The sequence below is a fragment of the Microtus oregoni genome, unplaced genomic scaffold, assembly GCF_018167655.1.
Source record: "Microtus oregoni isolate MIOR12 unplaced genomic scaffold, Mior012 000002F_ref0000024, whole genome shotgun sequence".
Lineage (NCBI taxonomy): Eukaryota > Metazoa > Chordata > Mammalia > Rodentia > Cricetidae > Microtus > Microtus oregoni.
The window spans coordinates 53,293,081-53,310,279 of record NW_024543061.1 but is presented as its reverse complement, the minus strand read 5'-3'; the positions used below and the strand labels follow the sequence as shown (position 1 = coordinate 53,310,279).

The following is a 17,199-nucleotide window of genomic DNA, read 5'->3' as shown; positions in this document are numbered from 1 at the left end:
CTCCAAGAACTTTGTCCCTTTCTGCTAGAACTTATCCTCACCACACTGAAAATAGATAAGTGCCTTTCTGTCTGGCTAGGGTTCAAGGATGCGGATGCATGCCTGTGCTTCAGGGACCTTCAGGCAAGCAGAGCCTCTCCTCTCTGCCTTGTTTCTGCACAATATCTGCACAATAAACAAGGAGGCTGGGAGCCTTTCACTGATGCTTTTGTTCAGATGAAGGCCAAGTTAGAGAACTTAGCTTTGGTCGTTCTTAGTAAATTTACAATGTGATGGAACCATGTGCAACACAGGACCACACAGGATGGGGCCTGTGGGGAAGAAGAGCCAGTGCTGGGGAAGTGAGTGGCTGGCTTCCCCTGAAAGTCACTCCCCTCCAGGGAGAGAGCAGGTTGACCTCTGCAAGCCCAACACTTTCCTTCCCAGGTCTCCCAGTCAGGGGGTTGTCCAACAAATCCTTCCTCATCCAGCCATGGGGTAGAGCAGGCTTATTTGACCTGCTGGGATAGCACTACCCTCCCATTGTGCTTTAGAAAGAATAGGGGCTGAGGAGATGGCTTAGTGAGTAAAGTGTGAGGATCTGAGTTCAAATCCCCAGAACCCGTGTAAGAGCCAGGCATGTTAAAATGTTCCTGTCATCCCAGTTCTGCGTCTCTGGTGGCAGAGACAGCTTAGTTTCCGGACACTCCCAGGGCAGCTTGGCCGGCATACGTAGCATCAAACCAAATGAACATTAACACCCGAGGCTGTGGTCTGAACCCCCCCATCCCGTGTGTGAGCATGAACTTGCACACCCACACCACATATACACAGATAGAAAACCAAAGTGATGGCACTGACCCCTCATTTTACATATGAGAAAACTGGGGTCTCAGGTCAGGCCACTTCTCACTGGAGTGTTCTGTAACCTTAGTCTGTCATTTGTGTGTGGCAGATGCTGGGGCGGATACTGTCCCAAATCCAGTCCCAAAGCAAGAAGAGAACAGTCTTTGCCTCTTCCCATTGCTAAAGCTCAGGGAATCCCCATGCCACCTTGGCACGCTGTCATGTAGAACCTGGGAGCAGGCCCTGGAAGACTCTGCCCTTAGGGAATCTTGGCACAGTGCTGTAATTGTGGATCCAGGAAACACTGCCCTTGGCTCATTTAATTCTCTCCACATAATTAGAAGAGGGAGAAATGAAATGTCAGGAGGAAATACGCATTTAATTCATGTTAAAGAGCCCCGTTCAATTTTTAATCCTGGCCCTTTCTGTGCCTGCCTTGGTCCTTTGTCACCGTCAATCAGTTGAAAAAATGATTTCAAAACAGAAAAGGACAGGGGAGTGGAGGAGCAGCCCTTCCCATTTCATCTTCCTCTGGCTCCTGCTAGGATTTTTAATTTTGAAGCCTGGTGAGGAGACAGGGGTAGCCTTTGGCCCACTGAGAAGCAGAATAATCTTAAATGGTGATAGACTTGGGGTGATGGGGCGGGTGTGTAAGATTTCCATCACTAACTACCTAAAAAATGAACATTTCTCTCAAGGTTGGTGGCGGGAGTGGGGTGGGGAGAGCAGACATTTCCAATTCCTCCTTAATGGGAATATGAACAAAGCCATTCTAGAGCAAGGGCTTGCACGAGCTCTCCTAAAAGAATGTGAAGAAGAAGGAAGAAAGAGAGAGAGAGAGAGAGAGAGAGAGAGAGAGAGAAAGAGAGAGAGAGCAGAAATGTAACTTCATTAAAATTTACTCTGGGAAAAACTGTCGCTATCCAAGGCTCGTACATCTCTGAGAGCATCAAGAGCTAAACCTAGACAGGAATAAGCTAGGTAGGTTATTCGCAAGCCACTATGAAATAAATCTGAGGGACCAACAGTGTGGGTGAGCTGACCTGGCTCTCTGGGATCGCCGCGGCCGGCTTGATCTGCCCCCTAGCGGATATATGTGGTGCTGCAGTTCTGGACTGTGGGAAAGCCGGCCACCTTCAGACAGCGCCGCGTGCTGACGCTGTCCGCGCACAGCCTGGCCACCGCTCATCCCTTGCCTTCGGTCCGCATCCAGCCACCAGCAAAGCCACAGACTAGAGGACTGCAAAGACGCTGGGATCTACTCGTGGTGGCACCGAGCGTGGCGCCGGCAGCTCTCCCATCCTGGGCGTAGAGCCCGCGCATCTCTGAGGCCATCCGCTGCGGTGCAACTTCCCCAGTGGCGAGGCAACTTTGGGCTAACCTGCAGGCTCTTTCCAGGTGGCTGGGTCCTGCGCACCGCACCTTGGGGACAGGATGGCTAGTACCAGTGCGACCATCAGTTTCTGAGGAAAGGCTCTGGCGCCTCTCACACTTCTGGTTCCCGAAGGCGCTCAGGGTACTCCGAGGGGCTTTGAGGCTGCTGGGTTAGGGGTTTCCTGTGAGAGGCGGCGACACCAGGAGTTCCTCTCATAGCAGCCTTGCGTCCTAGGGTGCTAGGCTCACAGGCAGGAGCCCCTCCCTCCGGGAGCCGGGGCTAAGTGTCTTGGATGTGAAGAAGGTGAAGAAGGATGTGCTTGAGCTGAGCTTTTGGGGAACCCCAGGATGATGTACCTGGAGTAAAGCTTACCAAGATGGGGGCTGCCATGGGTGCCCATTAGGAGGTGGCTGTGTTACTGTCCTGAGGGGAGAGGTGTAGGTTTGGGGGCTCCCCGGGGGGAATGGGGCTAGGAGAGGGGTCCCTACTCTCGGGAAAGCGGTTAATCGCGAGCCTCCTCTCTCCGCAGGTAGAGCGCCTGAGAGCGCCTGACACTTTCCCGGGACCCAAGCTCAAGCGCATCTGCAGAGGCTCAAAGGAGGTCTGCATCTTGCAGAGACTCAAAGGAGATCAGGCAAACCGGGATTTCCGCGGTGGTGGCTGAGCAGCCCAGTGGCTGGGCTTGTGTCCTGAGATCCAGGTAACTTCAGATTGCCAGGAAGGGGCCAGGCACGCCCCACAGGCGTCCTAAGAGAAGCGCAAAGATCTTCTCATTGCCCTCTCGGTTTGTTTCAGGGCGGAAGGAGGCAGATCAGTGCCCGGGTGCTCCGGCAGACACCTGGACAACTCATCGGGCCCCGCCCCACGAGCCACGCTTTAAAGAGCAGCAAGGCCGGGCGCTCCCTCGCGGTCGCGGTCACGGTCATGGAGGGCACCCCCGCAGCCAACTGGAGCTTCGAGTTGGACCTCGGGAGTGGAGTGTCGCCGGGGGTGGAGGGGAACCTCACAGCCGGGCCACCGCAGCGCAACGAGGCCCTGGCACGCGTGGAGGTGGCGGTGCTGTGCCTCATTCTGTTCCTGGCGCTGAGCGGCAACGCGTGCGTGCTGCTGGCGCTGCGCACCACACGCCACAAGCACTCGCGCCTCTTTTTTTTCATGAAGCACCTGAGCATCGCTGACCTGGTGGTGGCTGTGTTCCAGGTGCTCCCGCAGCTGCTGTGGGACATCACCTTCCGCTTCTACGGGCCCGACCTGCTGTGTCGTCTGGTCAAGTACTTGCAGGTGGTGGGCATGTTCGCTTCCACCTACCTGCTGCTGCTTATGTCGCTCGACCGCTGCCTGGCCATCTGCCAGCCGCTGCGCTCTCTGCGACGCCGAACCGACCGCCTGGCGGTGCTAGCGACATGGCTGGGCTGCCTGGTGGCCAGCGCGCCGCAGGTGCACATTTTCTCGCTGCGCGAAGTGGCGGACGGTGTTTTTGACTGCTGGGCTGTCTTCATCCAGCCTTGGGGACCCAAGGCCTATGTCACGTGGATCACGCTTGCCGTCTACATTGTGCCTGTCATAGTGCTGGCCGCCTGCTATGGCCTCATCAGCTTCAAGATCTGGCAGAACCTGCGACTCAAGACGGCGGCGGCGGCGGCCGAGGGGACTGAGGGATCTGCTGCCGGTGGAGCTGGGCGCGCGGCGCTGGCTCGAGTCAGTAGCGTCAAGCTCATCTCCAAGGCCAAGATCCGCACAGTGAAGATGACCTTCATCATTGTACTGGCCTTCATCGTGTGCTGGACGCCTTTCTTCTTCGTACAAATGTGGAGCGTCTGGGACGTCAATGCGCCCAAGGAAGGTAGTGCGGAGAGAGGAGAGGGCGGCAGGGGTAGGCCCTAGTTCTGCTATCTCTGTATTTTCAAAGTTCTGGGGTCATCCTGGGGTATGACCTGGTTTGACATTACCATCCCCTGGTCCATAAATTTTGCGGAGATAACCTCTCTGAGTGTCTCCAGGACTTAAAAGTTCTGCAGCATGGAAATACCCATGAAAGTACGAACTCTTGCCAGAATGCAGGCAAAATCTCCAGCACAGGCCTTAGACAACTTTCAGGGTGAAAATCCTTATTATGGAGGTGGAAACTGAGGCAGGGGATTGTCTTTTCCACAGAGAGACAGAATGAAGGTGGGTTTCCAAGCACAGGCTCAGGTTCCTACTTTGAGTTCACTTTAAACGGAACTACTTTATGTTTGGATATGGTCAACCCTAGGAAGGGACGGTTGGTCCTGTGAAAGCTGAACAGCTGTCCAATGAAAACTGAATGAGTCTCCCAAGACAAGCTCCAGGGCCTATCACCAGACGGAGGCCATGGAGAGGCAAATGCCACAGAGGCTTGGGCAGGAACAGAGTTGGGGTGCCCAGGACTGACTTGATTTTGTGAGAGAGGAAGGGGGCCAAGAGGACAATGCTTAGCCTTGACGGGGAGGCAGTGTGGTTGCCACACAGGAGGGAAGAGCCTTCACCCCGGAGACCACTGAGGTTATAGAACAGTGCTCTGAATTTGTTAGCCACCTGGAGGAGGAGCTGGGAAACAGCAGTCCGGGCTCTGGGCCTGTGGTTTGTGCTGGGCACCAGGTGCAGCACCCAGACAGCCCCCCTCCCCAATCTCACCAGCCCCCGTGTCTTATTTGGAAAGAGCAGAAGCTGTCATCATGTGTGGCCCTGCCTTACATCTTTTTTGAAGATTAGCACAGCCCACATCTGTGCGGGTCTGGTCTTTACAGACCTGGCAGAAAGGACTTAGCTGTGCTAACCCTGGATAGTGCAAAATGATATTATGGATATAAACACCACTGCTTCCAACACCAAATCCATCTGCTTGGGAAGCTAGGCTCTCAGGGCAGGTGACCTGCTTTCACAGGGCCCTCTGCTTTGCTCGGTAGTGGCCAGGACACTTGTCACTCAGCATTTACTGAGGGGCTATGGTAGACCGGGTGAAGATGCTGTGTGGACTCTGTCCATTATGTGGCCTCTGTTCACAGATTCCAAAGGCTCAGAAAAGGGAAGGCATGTCTACTGGGTCATACAGAAACCTGGGGGGGGGGGCAGAGCAGGAGCTCGGGCAAGAGTTTCCTGAACCAGGGTTCTTAGGAAGGAGCACAGCCAGGGAGCTGAGGGAGGTGTGAGACTGAAGTGGGAACTCAGGCCCCAGGCCTAGCTGCTTCCTCAGTGGAACGGGAGGAATCTTAGCCCACGTGGAACAGAGGGATCTCCAGTGCCAATGGCTGCAGATGCTAGATGGCACCCCTACGGGCAAGCTGGGGGATATCTGCTTTATCGGTAATTTTTCTTGACTTTGGGACAAAAGCAGTTGAGGCAGTAAGGGTTGATTTTAGCTCACAATATGAGGTGGCTGGTCACATTGCACCCTCTGCGGAAGGCAGATGGAGAGGAACGCTGCTGCCCAGCTTCGAGTCTCCTCATCTGGTCCAGGCCCCACCCTATGGATAGTACCACCCATGTTCAGAGTGTGTTGGCCTTCCCCATGTAAACCTGGAAATGTTACCCTCACAGACATGTCCAAAGGTGTATCTCCTAGTGACTAAATCTTGTCAAGTTGAAAATGAGACTTGACCCTTGCACCTGACATCCGGCCCTGCCTCCTGACCTAACTGGCTCTGAGATGCTGGGTCAGGAGTCCTTTTGTCCCTTGACCCACTGTGTCTACCTCTGAGGATGAGGCCACTTCAGTGCCTGTGGTGACCTTGGAGGGCCTGACTTTTCAGTAACCTAGCCCTGGGAAAAACCATGGGGAAGGTGGGCACAGGGACACCAGGCAGCTTTTCCCTTCTTGGCCCTTGAACACCTTCCAGCCTGATTCTGTGATCTGATGGACAGGTCTCAGCTGTCTTGGCTCCTGGAGTAGGGTGGTTGTGCACACTTCTGTGCTTTGGGCTTGGGTTGTGCTGTTTCCCTGGGTTCTGCTGCAAGTGATTTTAATCCTCCAGGTCTCAAAGGTTTGATTAATGGTATAAAAAAGACTCGCGGCACAGCCTTTCCTGTTTGACAGATGTCTGAGTGGGCTGGGAGCAGTGAGGAGGTAAAGGCAGCGTGGAGTCCCTGGATCTGGATGCTTAGCCTGCAGCTTGGGAGGCCTTAGATTTGGGGAGCTAAGCCTACAGCCTGGGCCACAGCATACTCTCTGCAGAGCCTGGGTTGGGGCTGGATTTGAAGCCTGCTTGCTTTAACCCCACCCCCTGTTCTGGCAAGTTAGAAGCCAAGAGTACCAAAGGCTCCTCCTAGTGCCAGGGCTGTTAGGGGAATCATCCCCTAGACTTCATTAGGCCCTGCTGGCAGAAGACCTTACGCATGGGAAGGAGCAAGTCCCTATCAGAGACCTGTTGCCATCCCTAGGACTGGGGCCTCCCACAGCATCAGGACCATTCCTGTCTAAGCAACAGGAATGACAGCCATGATGGAGCAAGACTCCCTTTCTGGGTATCAGTTTGGGTTAAGTGAGTCGTTAGACAAATGCTCACCTGTGTGTCCCCTGTGTGTGCCTGAACTCTCTAGTTCTCACCAAACTCAGCATGTATGAGTATCCAGCCTGAACACGAAGAGACTGATGCTCAGAGAGGCAACTCCTCAAAATCTGTAGGGCCAGGATCTGACCTCATGTCATCTCCCACTGGAGATGAACAGACTGAGTTGCTCCCCTGCACCCCACTGCACCCACTGAGGACAACCTCAGCATAAGGATTTCCTGGGCCCTTGACAAAATACTTGCTTGTGGGCCCCATGGAAGACCCATAGAGACAGAGGAGACACTGCCTTACTGGTTCCACCATGACCATGACACGGTGCTCTCAGTACTTCGGGTCCCCCACCCCACCCCATTGCTTGGACTCCTAAAGCCTTGCACGGCCTCTGCGGCCTTAGCCCCAGCCCTCATTACCTGTGTTCCCCTTTTTCTTCTTGGCCAGAAGCACGACTTTTCACCTCACCCCTCTTGGTAGTTTGGGACAGATCACCTTGTGTGTATGTGATTATGTGTACAAATGTATACACGTGAGTATCTCTGTGTGTGTGTGTTGGTGCATGTTTGTGTGTATACACATGTGTTCATGTGGGTATGGATGCATAAATGAAGGTGTGTTTGTGTGTGCGTTCATGTTGGTATGTGTGTGTTTATTTGTGTGTTTAAGTGGGTGGGTGTGGGCTTGTGGGTGAACCTGCATACACTTGTATTCATGTGTTTGTATGTGTAAGTGTGTGTTCATATGGGTTTTGTGTGATTTTGTTTGTCTTTGTGTATGTATGTGTGTTCATGTTGGTGTGGTGCAAGTCTGTGTATGACTTGTGTGTTTGCTTACGTAGGTGTTGGTTTGGGCATATATCTGTGCTTGTATGTTCATGTGTATGTGCATGCATTGTGTGTTTGCTTGTGTGGGTGTTGGTTCACTTGCGTGTCATGTGTGTATGCATGTGTATGTGTGTGTACATGCTATGTTCACGTGAGAGTGGGTGCATGTGTATAAGTAGTTATGCACGTGTGTGTATAGGTTCTCATACACTGTATACAAGTGTGTATGGAAGCCAGAAGTCAACCTTATGCAGTGGCTCTGGTGCCTTCTCTTTGTTTTTTGAGATATTGTCTCTTATTGCCCTGAAACCCACTGATTCAACAAGGCTGCCTGGCCAGTGAGATCCCCCGTCTTCATCTCCATCTCCTCAGCAATGGGGTTGCATGCATGTACCACGGTGCTGGCTTTTCAACATGGGTGCTGGCGATCTAACTCAGGTCCTCAGCTTCTAAGGCAAGCACTTTAACAGCTGAACCATGTCTACTTCTGAAAAATAAGAAGTACATTTTAACAAGTACCGGGGCCTTAGGGAGCCGGTGAGAGGTGGGACTAGTTTTGAGAGCAGGGGTAGCGTGGTGGGCTGTGGCAGTGGGTGGCAGCTGGCTGGCCTGGGAAGCTAAGAAGCAGGGTAAAGGTGAAGGAGTGAGTGTCTTGTTTGCCCATAGTGGGAAGGCTGGTGGGAGCGGGGAGGACCTAGCCCTGGTCTTGGAAGTATCGCAGCTGAACCCTTGGTAAGGGAACGAGGAAGAGAGCAGGTGTCTTCAGTGTCCTCTTCCTGGGCTGCTTGCTCCTGGGTCCTAGCCACTGGGAGCAGCGGCTTTCCTTTCAAGCCACACATAGCCAGGAGGTGGCGCTTCTGGGACGGGTTTCTGTCCTCTTGGCCACACCTCACACCTGAACAATCCCTCTGGCGTGTTCTCTCTCTCCCCACTCACCTCACTATCCGAGTGTGAGCTTAATTTTCCCAGAGGTAACTGCATCTGAGTCCAGTCACCCTGCGAGCAGGCCATGTCCTGTCATCTAACAGGGAGATTGTCTTTTTGCTTTCCCGATGTGCTAGAGGAGGCGGCCGGTTTATCAAGACTTCCTGTCTGCTAATTTCATGCTTCAATTCAGGTCAGTCCCTTATCGACCTCTTCCTATTTTCCAGTCTCTGCTTGCAACCGGGGACATGGCCACAGACGGGACAGAGTCTCCAGCCAAGAAGTATAAAAAATAGTGAGAACACGGTGGGATAATTCCACACTAGACATATTCATTTGCCATGTAATGTGAACGTCCGTACAGGCGGTAGCTGATTCTGTTGCCCTGGAGGAGAACTCTGGAGGGTTTCCGAGAGGAAGCAGTGTTTGAAAAAGTTTCTGAGGGCTGAATAGGAACTTATTGTACAAAGAGGCAGTTCACATCTCATAGTTGAAAGCATAGACAGTTGCTTTATTATTTCTCCCCATTCTTTCTCCATATGAGTTGGGGAAAGAATTTTAGCTGTACAAAATTCCCTGAGGCTCTGGTTAAAAGGCTGGTGTAACTTGGCATACTGGGGGCGAAGCCTCAGGGCCTGCATCTCTGGTATATAGACAGGTGATGCTAGGCAGTGCCCATGAAGCCGGCCGCCAGCTACGCTTTGAGTAGCAGAACTGTAAGACATAGTCTGTGCCCTAAGCCCGCCACGTGCGTCCCACATGCTTCCGTGATGAACTGTTCCTTGAGAATGCATGATGTGGAATACACAGGAAGGTCTGGCTTTTCTTCTTCAGCCCAGCACACCAGCCTCACATGTTGGCCAGATGTGACCAGATCCTGAGGTTAAAAGCCAACCTTGGCAACCTAGGTGCTCTTCACAGCCCTGAAATGCATGGAGCTACTATACCCCAGAGAGTTCTAGAAGGATCATAGTGGTAAAAGCTCTGTCTTTGCAAAGATGCCTCCTGTGGCGTATTCCGGGACTTCATCTCTATGTAACCATTTATGTACATATTTAGAAGGAACATTTTGAAAGGGCTTTTACAGCCCTCCTGCCACACCCCACAAGTCTGTGTAGTAATAGGGGCTTCCCCCAGGTTCTCCATATTCTGGGGGAGGCCTTGCCCAGGAGTCTGGCTTCCTGGGTGGGAATTTTAGGAAGTGACTGGTGAACGTGAGTCAGAGGAGACGAGCCATAAGCCTTCGTTTGCACTGTGTGGGAATGCCTGGGTTGTTTCAGGAACAATACTGCCTGTAGGCTGTGGCCAGCTGCCTTCCAGCTGTCCTGGGCTAATTTGGGCACTGAGCACAGGGCATAGTGAGTGCCCGGAAGTCCAAAAGGGGAGGTTATAGGGGTGTAAGTAAAGCTGGCCTGGTGGAGGTGGAACGCCTGCTGTTGTCCCTCCACAGCCTCCTGCCTCCTGCTCGCTGTGAATCACAATCCTGAGGCAAACGCCCAGGCAATTCTCCAGTCAGGTGCATGGTGCCCAGGACCAGACTCTGGCTAGGGATGTGTGGTTGCTTTGGCCCATGCCTCTACCTCGTTGGGAGCCCACACTCGCAGGTGTCCCATCCTAGCCCATCCAGCCCCTCCCCAAATGCTGCCTCTCTCCTTTAGTTCAGAGCTGGTCATTTCACCCAGTCTCTGAATCCCTGTGTCCAGGAACCTGATGAGCTTACATGGGTCCCCAGTGCCGGCTTGGCTCTGGTAAGGATAAATGAATTGGATTCAGAGGACAGAGAGATGTTTGGCCTCTTTCTCCTCCAGGGGGCTCCTGGGTAAGCGGATGGCCCAGTACTCCCTCTCATTGTCCCTTTCTGGCAGAAACCAGCCATACCAGGTTGATTGCCTGGGCACCTGCCAGGGCCTCTGCGCATGGGGAGAGTGTGATTTTTATTTCAGGAGAGAGGAAGGCAGGGTCTTGGAGCTGCCTTTCCAGAATCATCCTGTTTGCAGAAACCTACCCTGCTGGGCTAATGACGTTGCTGGCAGTGTAAGTTTCCCCAGATGGATTCTCTGGAGTCTCTCTCATGAGTACATCCAATCCGAGGGCTCTGTTTTTCTTTCTTTTCTTTTAATTTTTGAGAAGCATTAGAGGAAAGGAACTAAGGGCAGCCTCTTTCACTGACCTCTGACCAGAACCCTGACCATGGACTTAAATACATGACCCCATCTTTTATTCTTTATCCATCAGCCGCAGCAACAAGAAGTCGTCTCACGCTAGCTTAAGGCCCTCTCCATTTTCTCTCTTTCCTGTGCGACCTTCAGTGTCCAGAGGAGGGAAACAACACCCAGAGGGCTGACAGGGCTTGGAGAGGACTGGGGGAGGGAGGGGCTTAGACCAGGGGTTTGGGGAAGGGTTCTGTATTCCAGACACCACTCTCCTTTAGGTAGTTTCTCCAGGCTCGGGTCTCCTTCTGTGAACTGTGCGTGTCTCTTCCCAGGTTAGTTTTTTGTATACCTCCATCCTGGCCTCTGGACTTCTCCTGTCTCTGTTCTCACTTCACGATGGCTCTGTCTTCCGAGAAATGTGACAGGAGACCAGGCTTACAAGGAGCTTACAATCTGGGCTATCTCTGCAACAAAGATAGATGAAGGCTGGGTTCCTGATGTTAGAGCATCTTCACTAAAGCATTCATGAAATGTGGCAACTCCTTTGTCCGGGGGCAGCAGGAGCCCCGCCCACTCACTGTGAGTTCTGAGCAGCCTGCACTCTGGCAGCTGGAAAGCGAGCTCTGAGTCCTGAAGAGCTGAGACTTCAGCCTTCCCTTTTTGAAGAGGTGGGACCACATCATCCTCTTCCTGAATGGGTGGAGCTGCAGCATCCTCTTCTTGTGGGGTGGGACTACAGCATCTTATAGCCTACTGCACTTGCCTAAAGGCAGAGATAGGTCAGTCAGCCTCCCTAAAGTGAGGATGTGTCTAACCTTTTGGCTTCTTTGGGAAACACTGGACTAAGAAAAAAATGTCTTGGATTATATTTTTAGATTTCAACGATGTCCAATTCATAGCCTGCAGGTTTTGAAAACACCCATTTATGTGACACTGAGACACGGTGTTGTCATCAGCAGAGTTCATACTTGGGTGGTGCACAGTCAAGCTTCAAAAATACTAGTGGGAGGCTTTAAGTAAGTTTGTGACTGCGCTGGTCTGCTTTCATAGCTTTCCTGGGCTGCATATAACCTGCTGGCTGTTTGCTGGATGTCCCTGAAAGCTTTACATGACTAGTCTGTGTGTTGGGAAAGAAGATAAACATGAGGCAGGATCTCAGTGTGGAAGAGAGCCAAGGGATGATGTGAGCCTGGTCCTCCAGGCTGCAAGGCTGGTAGGTAAGTGGAAGGCAGAGGGGATAGTTGCACACGTGCCCAGGGCACTGAGAAAGACACTGAGAGCCCAGGGTGCTTGTGTCCACTGTGAGTTATTTGTTCATTGGTGGAGTTGAGACCCCCCCCCCCCCCCATCTCAAAGTGCTTACACCTACCAGAAGTTGACAAGCTTGTAGAGTTGTGTGGTTTCACCCTGCGGGCCTTTTAAGCCAGCACAAGTGTCTACGTGCCTGCTGGCCTTCTTGGCCCAGGAGCCACACTCTGGAACCAGTCAGTGACAGACACAGTCAGATGGCTGGGAAGCATTGAGAAGTTCGGTCATGGGGTCCTGCATCTTGCCCCACCCAGGGTGCTTCACATTTTCAGACACACAAGCCCGGGGAACACAAGCATGCCTGTTTCCCATGCAGAAGGCTAACTCCGTTGGGGATTGCAAAAGTAACGTGTGTATGAAGTGCGCCCCATCATTGCAGGAGGGATGGCAACGATGTGGAGGCTGCGCCTGCTGTTAAGGAACTTGGATTCTGAACCACACTTGTCTGTCAGACAAGCCAGTTTCACTATATTCCTGTGAGGGGAGCTTTGGCTTCCTATCTCATGAGGAAACCGAGGTACAGAGATGTTGAGTAACTTTCCCAAGAACACACAGCTCCAGAGGGAGCCAGGTCCCTGCCCAGATTTGTATGACTCAAAAACTAAGGCACGATTTATTCTGTTAACTGTAGTGTGGGGAGGGGCTTCTTTCTGTGGCCCACAGGCCCTAAGTGCACTTGCTCTAGGGTCTTCACCCTCTGGGGCCTACACTGTGCTAAATGCACTTGCTCTGGGTCTGCATCCTCCTCCAGCGCCCCGAGTATCTACCTTTTAACACCTACCCCTCCTACAGGCTCTCCAAGGACTGCCTGAGTATTTTTCATATGGGATCAGATGACAAATACTTCAGGCTTTGGGATTCAAGGTCTTGTTCACGATTCTTCAACTCTGCCCCTGAAAGCAGCCATGGAAAGCCGGTGAATAGATGGCCATGGATACATTCTAATAAAACTTTATTGATAACAGTGCTAGCAGACTTTAACCAATCATCCATAGTTTTCTGACTCTGGGTCCCTGCTTGTGGACACATCTGTCATTGGTGAGAAGGATAATGATCCCACTGGAGGTGTTGAAGTCGTCTCCCAGGCACTCACCTCTAAGGACTCTGTCCTAGAACAGAGGTATTCTCTGTGGTCCACACTGCCGGGGTGCATTGCTCAGCCAGCCTTGACTTTGGGGCTGGATCTGCTAACAAGAGCCTGTTCAGACCCCAAGAATGAGAACCTGTTTTCAAAAGGAACCTTTTGGGTTCTGTTCCTTTTGGGTGGGAAGGTATGGTGTTGTGTATGTGTGTGTGTGTGTGTGTGTGTGTGTGTGTGTGTGTGCGCATGCGCCCTCGAGGGGGTCATCTACTTTCTCTAACACCCATTCCCTTCATCTGTAAACCAGCTTGCAGACTGCTCTGGGAACTGCACCTTCCTGGGGAGCCTGGGGCAGAGATGCTGACACGGCCCACCGGCGTGGTCTTGCCCCTCTGGAAAAGCACTATGCCCTGGGCTGACAATGTGTCCATGCTTCCGTCATTCTAAATGCAAAGCCACGATGTCAGTCGCTTCAGGTGACCCACCAAGATTATGCGGGGAGAGGATCCATATCCAAAACACCAGAACCAGAAGTCTTTCTCTGGATTGTGGTACATGTCCACCTATGCAATGGTTTGTCCTTGGGGTAGGACCTGAGTCTAGCCACGAAATTCATACACGCTACTTGTACACTGTACACATGCAGCCCACAGGGAATTTCACACAAGGTTTTTAGTGCTGTTGGGTTGTGACTGACATGTCACATGAGGCCAGGTATGGCACTTTCCAGCTGGGGAATCGTGTCCACACACAAATACTTTCTAACTTGAGAGCCCTTGAAAGGCCGGGTTTCCTCATCAGGCCTGCTCAGCCTATACTCTGATTATCCCTAGCAGGGTACAGGCTGGTGCCTTAGGGTCTGGCTATGAGATTCCCTCTCTCATTTCACCTCCATCTTCTCTGGGGCTGATGGTTTGTTTTATTGTTTTTGGCCTTTATTGATTTTTGCCTCTTTTATGATTTGGCCATAGTCTATTTTTAGTCTTGTGGGTGATTTTAACCTTAAGGCATCTCACCACTGTCTCTCTTCATTCTCTTTACCCAAACAGAAGCAAACAGAAAACCCTCTTTCATAAAGATAAGCGGTCCTGATCACATTGGCTTTTCTCCCTGTGTTATTCTCTCTCTGTTACTGTTTGCATTTTAGGGATTGGATGTTCCCATTTGAATTTCTGAAAACATTTTTTTTTTTGGCAAGATTTATTTATTTTTAAATTTATTTATTCTTATTTATTTATTGTTTGTTTGTTCATTGTAGTTTGATTCTGTGCCAGTTGGCACACTAATGAACTGGATCAGTTGCTCTTACATTTGACTGCTATTCAGAACCCCCGAGGGCCTGTTCCGCCATAGCTGAGTGTCTCTCACGAGCCTGAGGACTTGTGTTTCTTCCACGTTTTCAGGAGCTGTCACGCCCTGGGATTGCCATTCTAAGAACCACCCAGGCTTCCCAGCCACTACTCTTCCATGGCTGCTGGGACGACAGTGGCAAGCCTCTGTTTTCTACACCCAGGTTCTGCCACTCCTGCCTCCCAGGGGAGATCTCTTCTCCAGGTGGAACTCTTGACTTCTGGAGTGAGTTTTGGAAGTGTTTCCAAAAGGTAGAAAACCAGGGGGTTTGCCCAGCCCTCCCTGTGATCTCCCCTCACAAGTGACAGCCAGGCAGAGAGTTTTGTCTTTCTGGGTGTCTTTTTGTCACCTAGACTCATTTCTTGTCACAAACAGACTTAAGGCCAGTGAAAGAAGCCTAAATTTTGCTTTTATTCTCTCTGCTTGAAAGTACCTAGGAGTTAGTTTGTCTCTTTATTCTGCTGTCGACAGAGTCCAGTGGGTGCCTGGCGTGTGTTGACAGCCACGACGTCTTACTGGGCACACTCTTGTGAACCTGGTACTTTTTGAATCTTGCTGGCTTCCAGGCAGGTTGGAAGTTGTCATTGGCCCATGTAAAGATGGGAGGAACTGAAGCCTTGGGGAGAGATGGGGATTGGATACAGTGATAGGTATGGGCTGAGCTATGCAAATGAGGTCTGACGTCACCTGCCCACCCCTGCCTGTGTTCTTTGGTGTCAGAGTCACAGGCACTCCATTTGCTGGGTGAAGGATGAGGGAGCAACCGGCTGTGAGGCATAGAGCTCCCGCTGAAGGAAGGGGGCCTTCAGTTCCTGGGGAAGCTGGAGTTCAGAGAAAAGGTGAGGGAACTTTAGGGCCGTACTGAGCCCCAGCTAAATTGGGGAATGGGCCCTGAGCAAGGCTGTGGAAGGACATACTGTACCTGTTTGGTACTTTGTCTTGTGATCCAGCCTCTGGTACCTGAGATTGCTATTGCAGGGACAACTGTGGCTGAATCAGGAAGGTCTGGGATGGTCCCAGAGTGACCCCCTGTTCTCCTTTCCTCCCGACCCGCCCTGCAGCTTCTGCCTTCATCATCGCCATGCTCTTGGCCAGCCTCAACAGCTGCTGCAACCCCTGGATCTACATGCTGTTCACGGGCCACCTCTTTCACGAACTTGTGCAGCGCTTTCTCTGCTGCTCTGCCCGCTACCTGAAGGGCAGCAGGCCCGGAGAGACAAGTGTCAGCAAGAAAAGCAACTCGTCCACCTTCGTCCTGAGTCGCCGCAGCTCCAGCCAGAGGAGCTGCTCTCAACCATCTTCAGCATGAGCCACCTGCCTGGCCCACCCCTGCAGCGGGGGTTATGCGGACTCCAGTCTGCCCCTGGTGGCTGTGCGTGGAGTTGTATAAGGTGCCTATTGGTGTGTATCCCTCTCCTCCTTGGGGTGGCTAGCGAGTGGGGGCATGTTCTGACTTGGGGTGGGGAAATGTCTCTATGGGAGATGCCAGTCACTCAGCCATCAGAAGGTCTTCTGGGTTCCCACCTGTGCTTCTACTACCCCAACCAGAGTGCTCTCGGGTGGTGGGTGGGCTCTCCTGAACCTGGCTTTCATTCCATTGTCTTTCTTACTTATTTATCTTGGGATCTTGTAAAAGGCAGTAAGCCATGGATTGGTGACCAGTTATGTGAGGAAACCCAGTGGGCTGGGACAAGGAATGGGAAATGAGGCTTCAGATACAGAGTGGTGCTGATTTCCTCGTGACCTGAGTTGTGTGGACAGATCTTAGCATCCTCAGGGGCCAGAGTGTCCCAGGAAAACAATGGGAACAGGAGACTGAATCGTGAGGCCACCTGCCTCAGGAAGGCAACAAGAACACGGGCTGAAGTGTTGAAGAAGCTGATGCTTGGTGAACATTTGAGAAGGAAAAAGATGAGAGTCATCCAGGAGAGACAAGACTGGGGAGAACTGTTTGTACACGACACTAACCCATGCTTATGAGACCCTGAGGAACACGCATGCATGTGTACATGCACACACATGCAAGTAGCCCCCCCCACACTCTGGAGCTGACAGTTGAATAGCAAGGTTGCAGAGTTCCAGATCAGTGTGCAAAAGCCATTCATATTTCCTTACACTTCTGGTGAACTTAAGAGATCCTACCCATAAATGTGCCAGAATGAATAAGGAAGGGCCAGCGTTAGCCGAGGAAATGTATGACTTCTGTCCTGAAAGCTGCAAACACCATGGAAGGAAATGAAAGGAGACTAAATAAACAGGGACACCTTGTGCTTATGGATCAGAGATGTAATATTGTTGGACAGATTTGATGTAATCCTCATCAAAATCCTAGCTGGCTTTGGCAGAAATTGATAACCCGATCCTGAAGTTCCCGAGGAAATGGGAATTAGGGTAGTTGAAATGCATTGGATTGTGCAGTTGGTGCATGATTTTGAGAACATATTAAAAGTCACTGAACCAGGGGCTGAGGAGACAACTCACTTAGAGAAGCACCTGCTGAGCAAGTCTGAGATGCCCCTCATCCAAGCAGGAGCCAGGCTCAGTGCGTTTGTAACCTCGGCCCTGGAGGGTGAAGACAGGCGCATCCCAGAGACTTGCTGGCCAGCTGGCCTAGGAGATTGATCATCTTCGGGTTCTCAAAATAAATAACTAAATAAAAATTAAGGTAGAGAGTGGAGGAAGACATCTGAAATTGACCTTTGGTCTCTACAAGTGGATATACAGCATGCACACACTCATAGGCAAGCAGACAGACAGACAGACAGACACACACACACACACACACACACACACACACACACAAAAACCATGGAACTAAATACATTTTAAAATGTGA

The 17,199-nt window shown here is 51.7% G+C and overlaps 1 protein-coding gene across 1 annotated transcript; it reads left to right on the top strand.

Moving 5' to 3' along the window:
• Positions 1-2,082: 2,082 nt before the first annotated feature.
• Positions 2,083-15,735, top strand: Oxtr (oxytocin receptor). The gene is made up of 4 exons (XM_041642487.1): positions 2,083-2,223; positions 2,730-2,900; positions 2,996-4,043; positions 15,425-15,735. The coding sequence occupies exons 3-4, from the start codon at positions 3,125-3,127 to the stop codon at positions 15,670-15,672; spliced, it is 1,167 nt and encodes a 388-aa protein (XP_041498421.1). The 5' UTR covers positions 2,083-2,223; positions 2,730-2,900; positions 2,996-3,124; the 3' UTR covers positions 15,673-15,735.
• Positions 15,736-17,199: the final 1,464 nt, after the last annotated feature.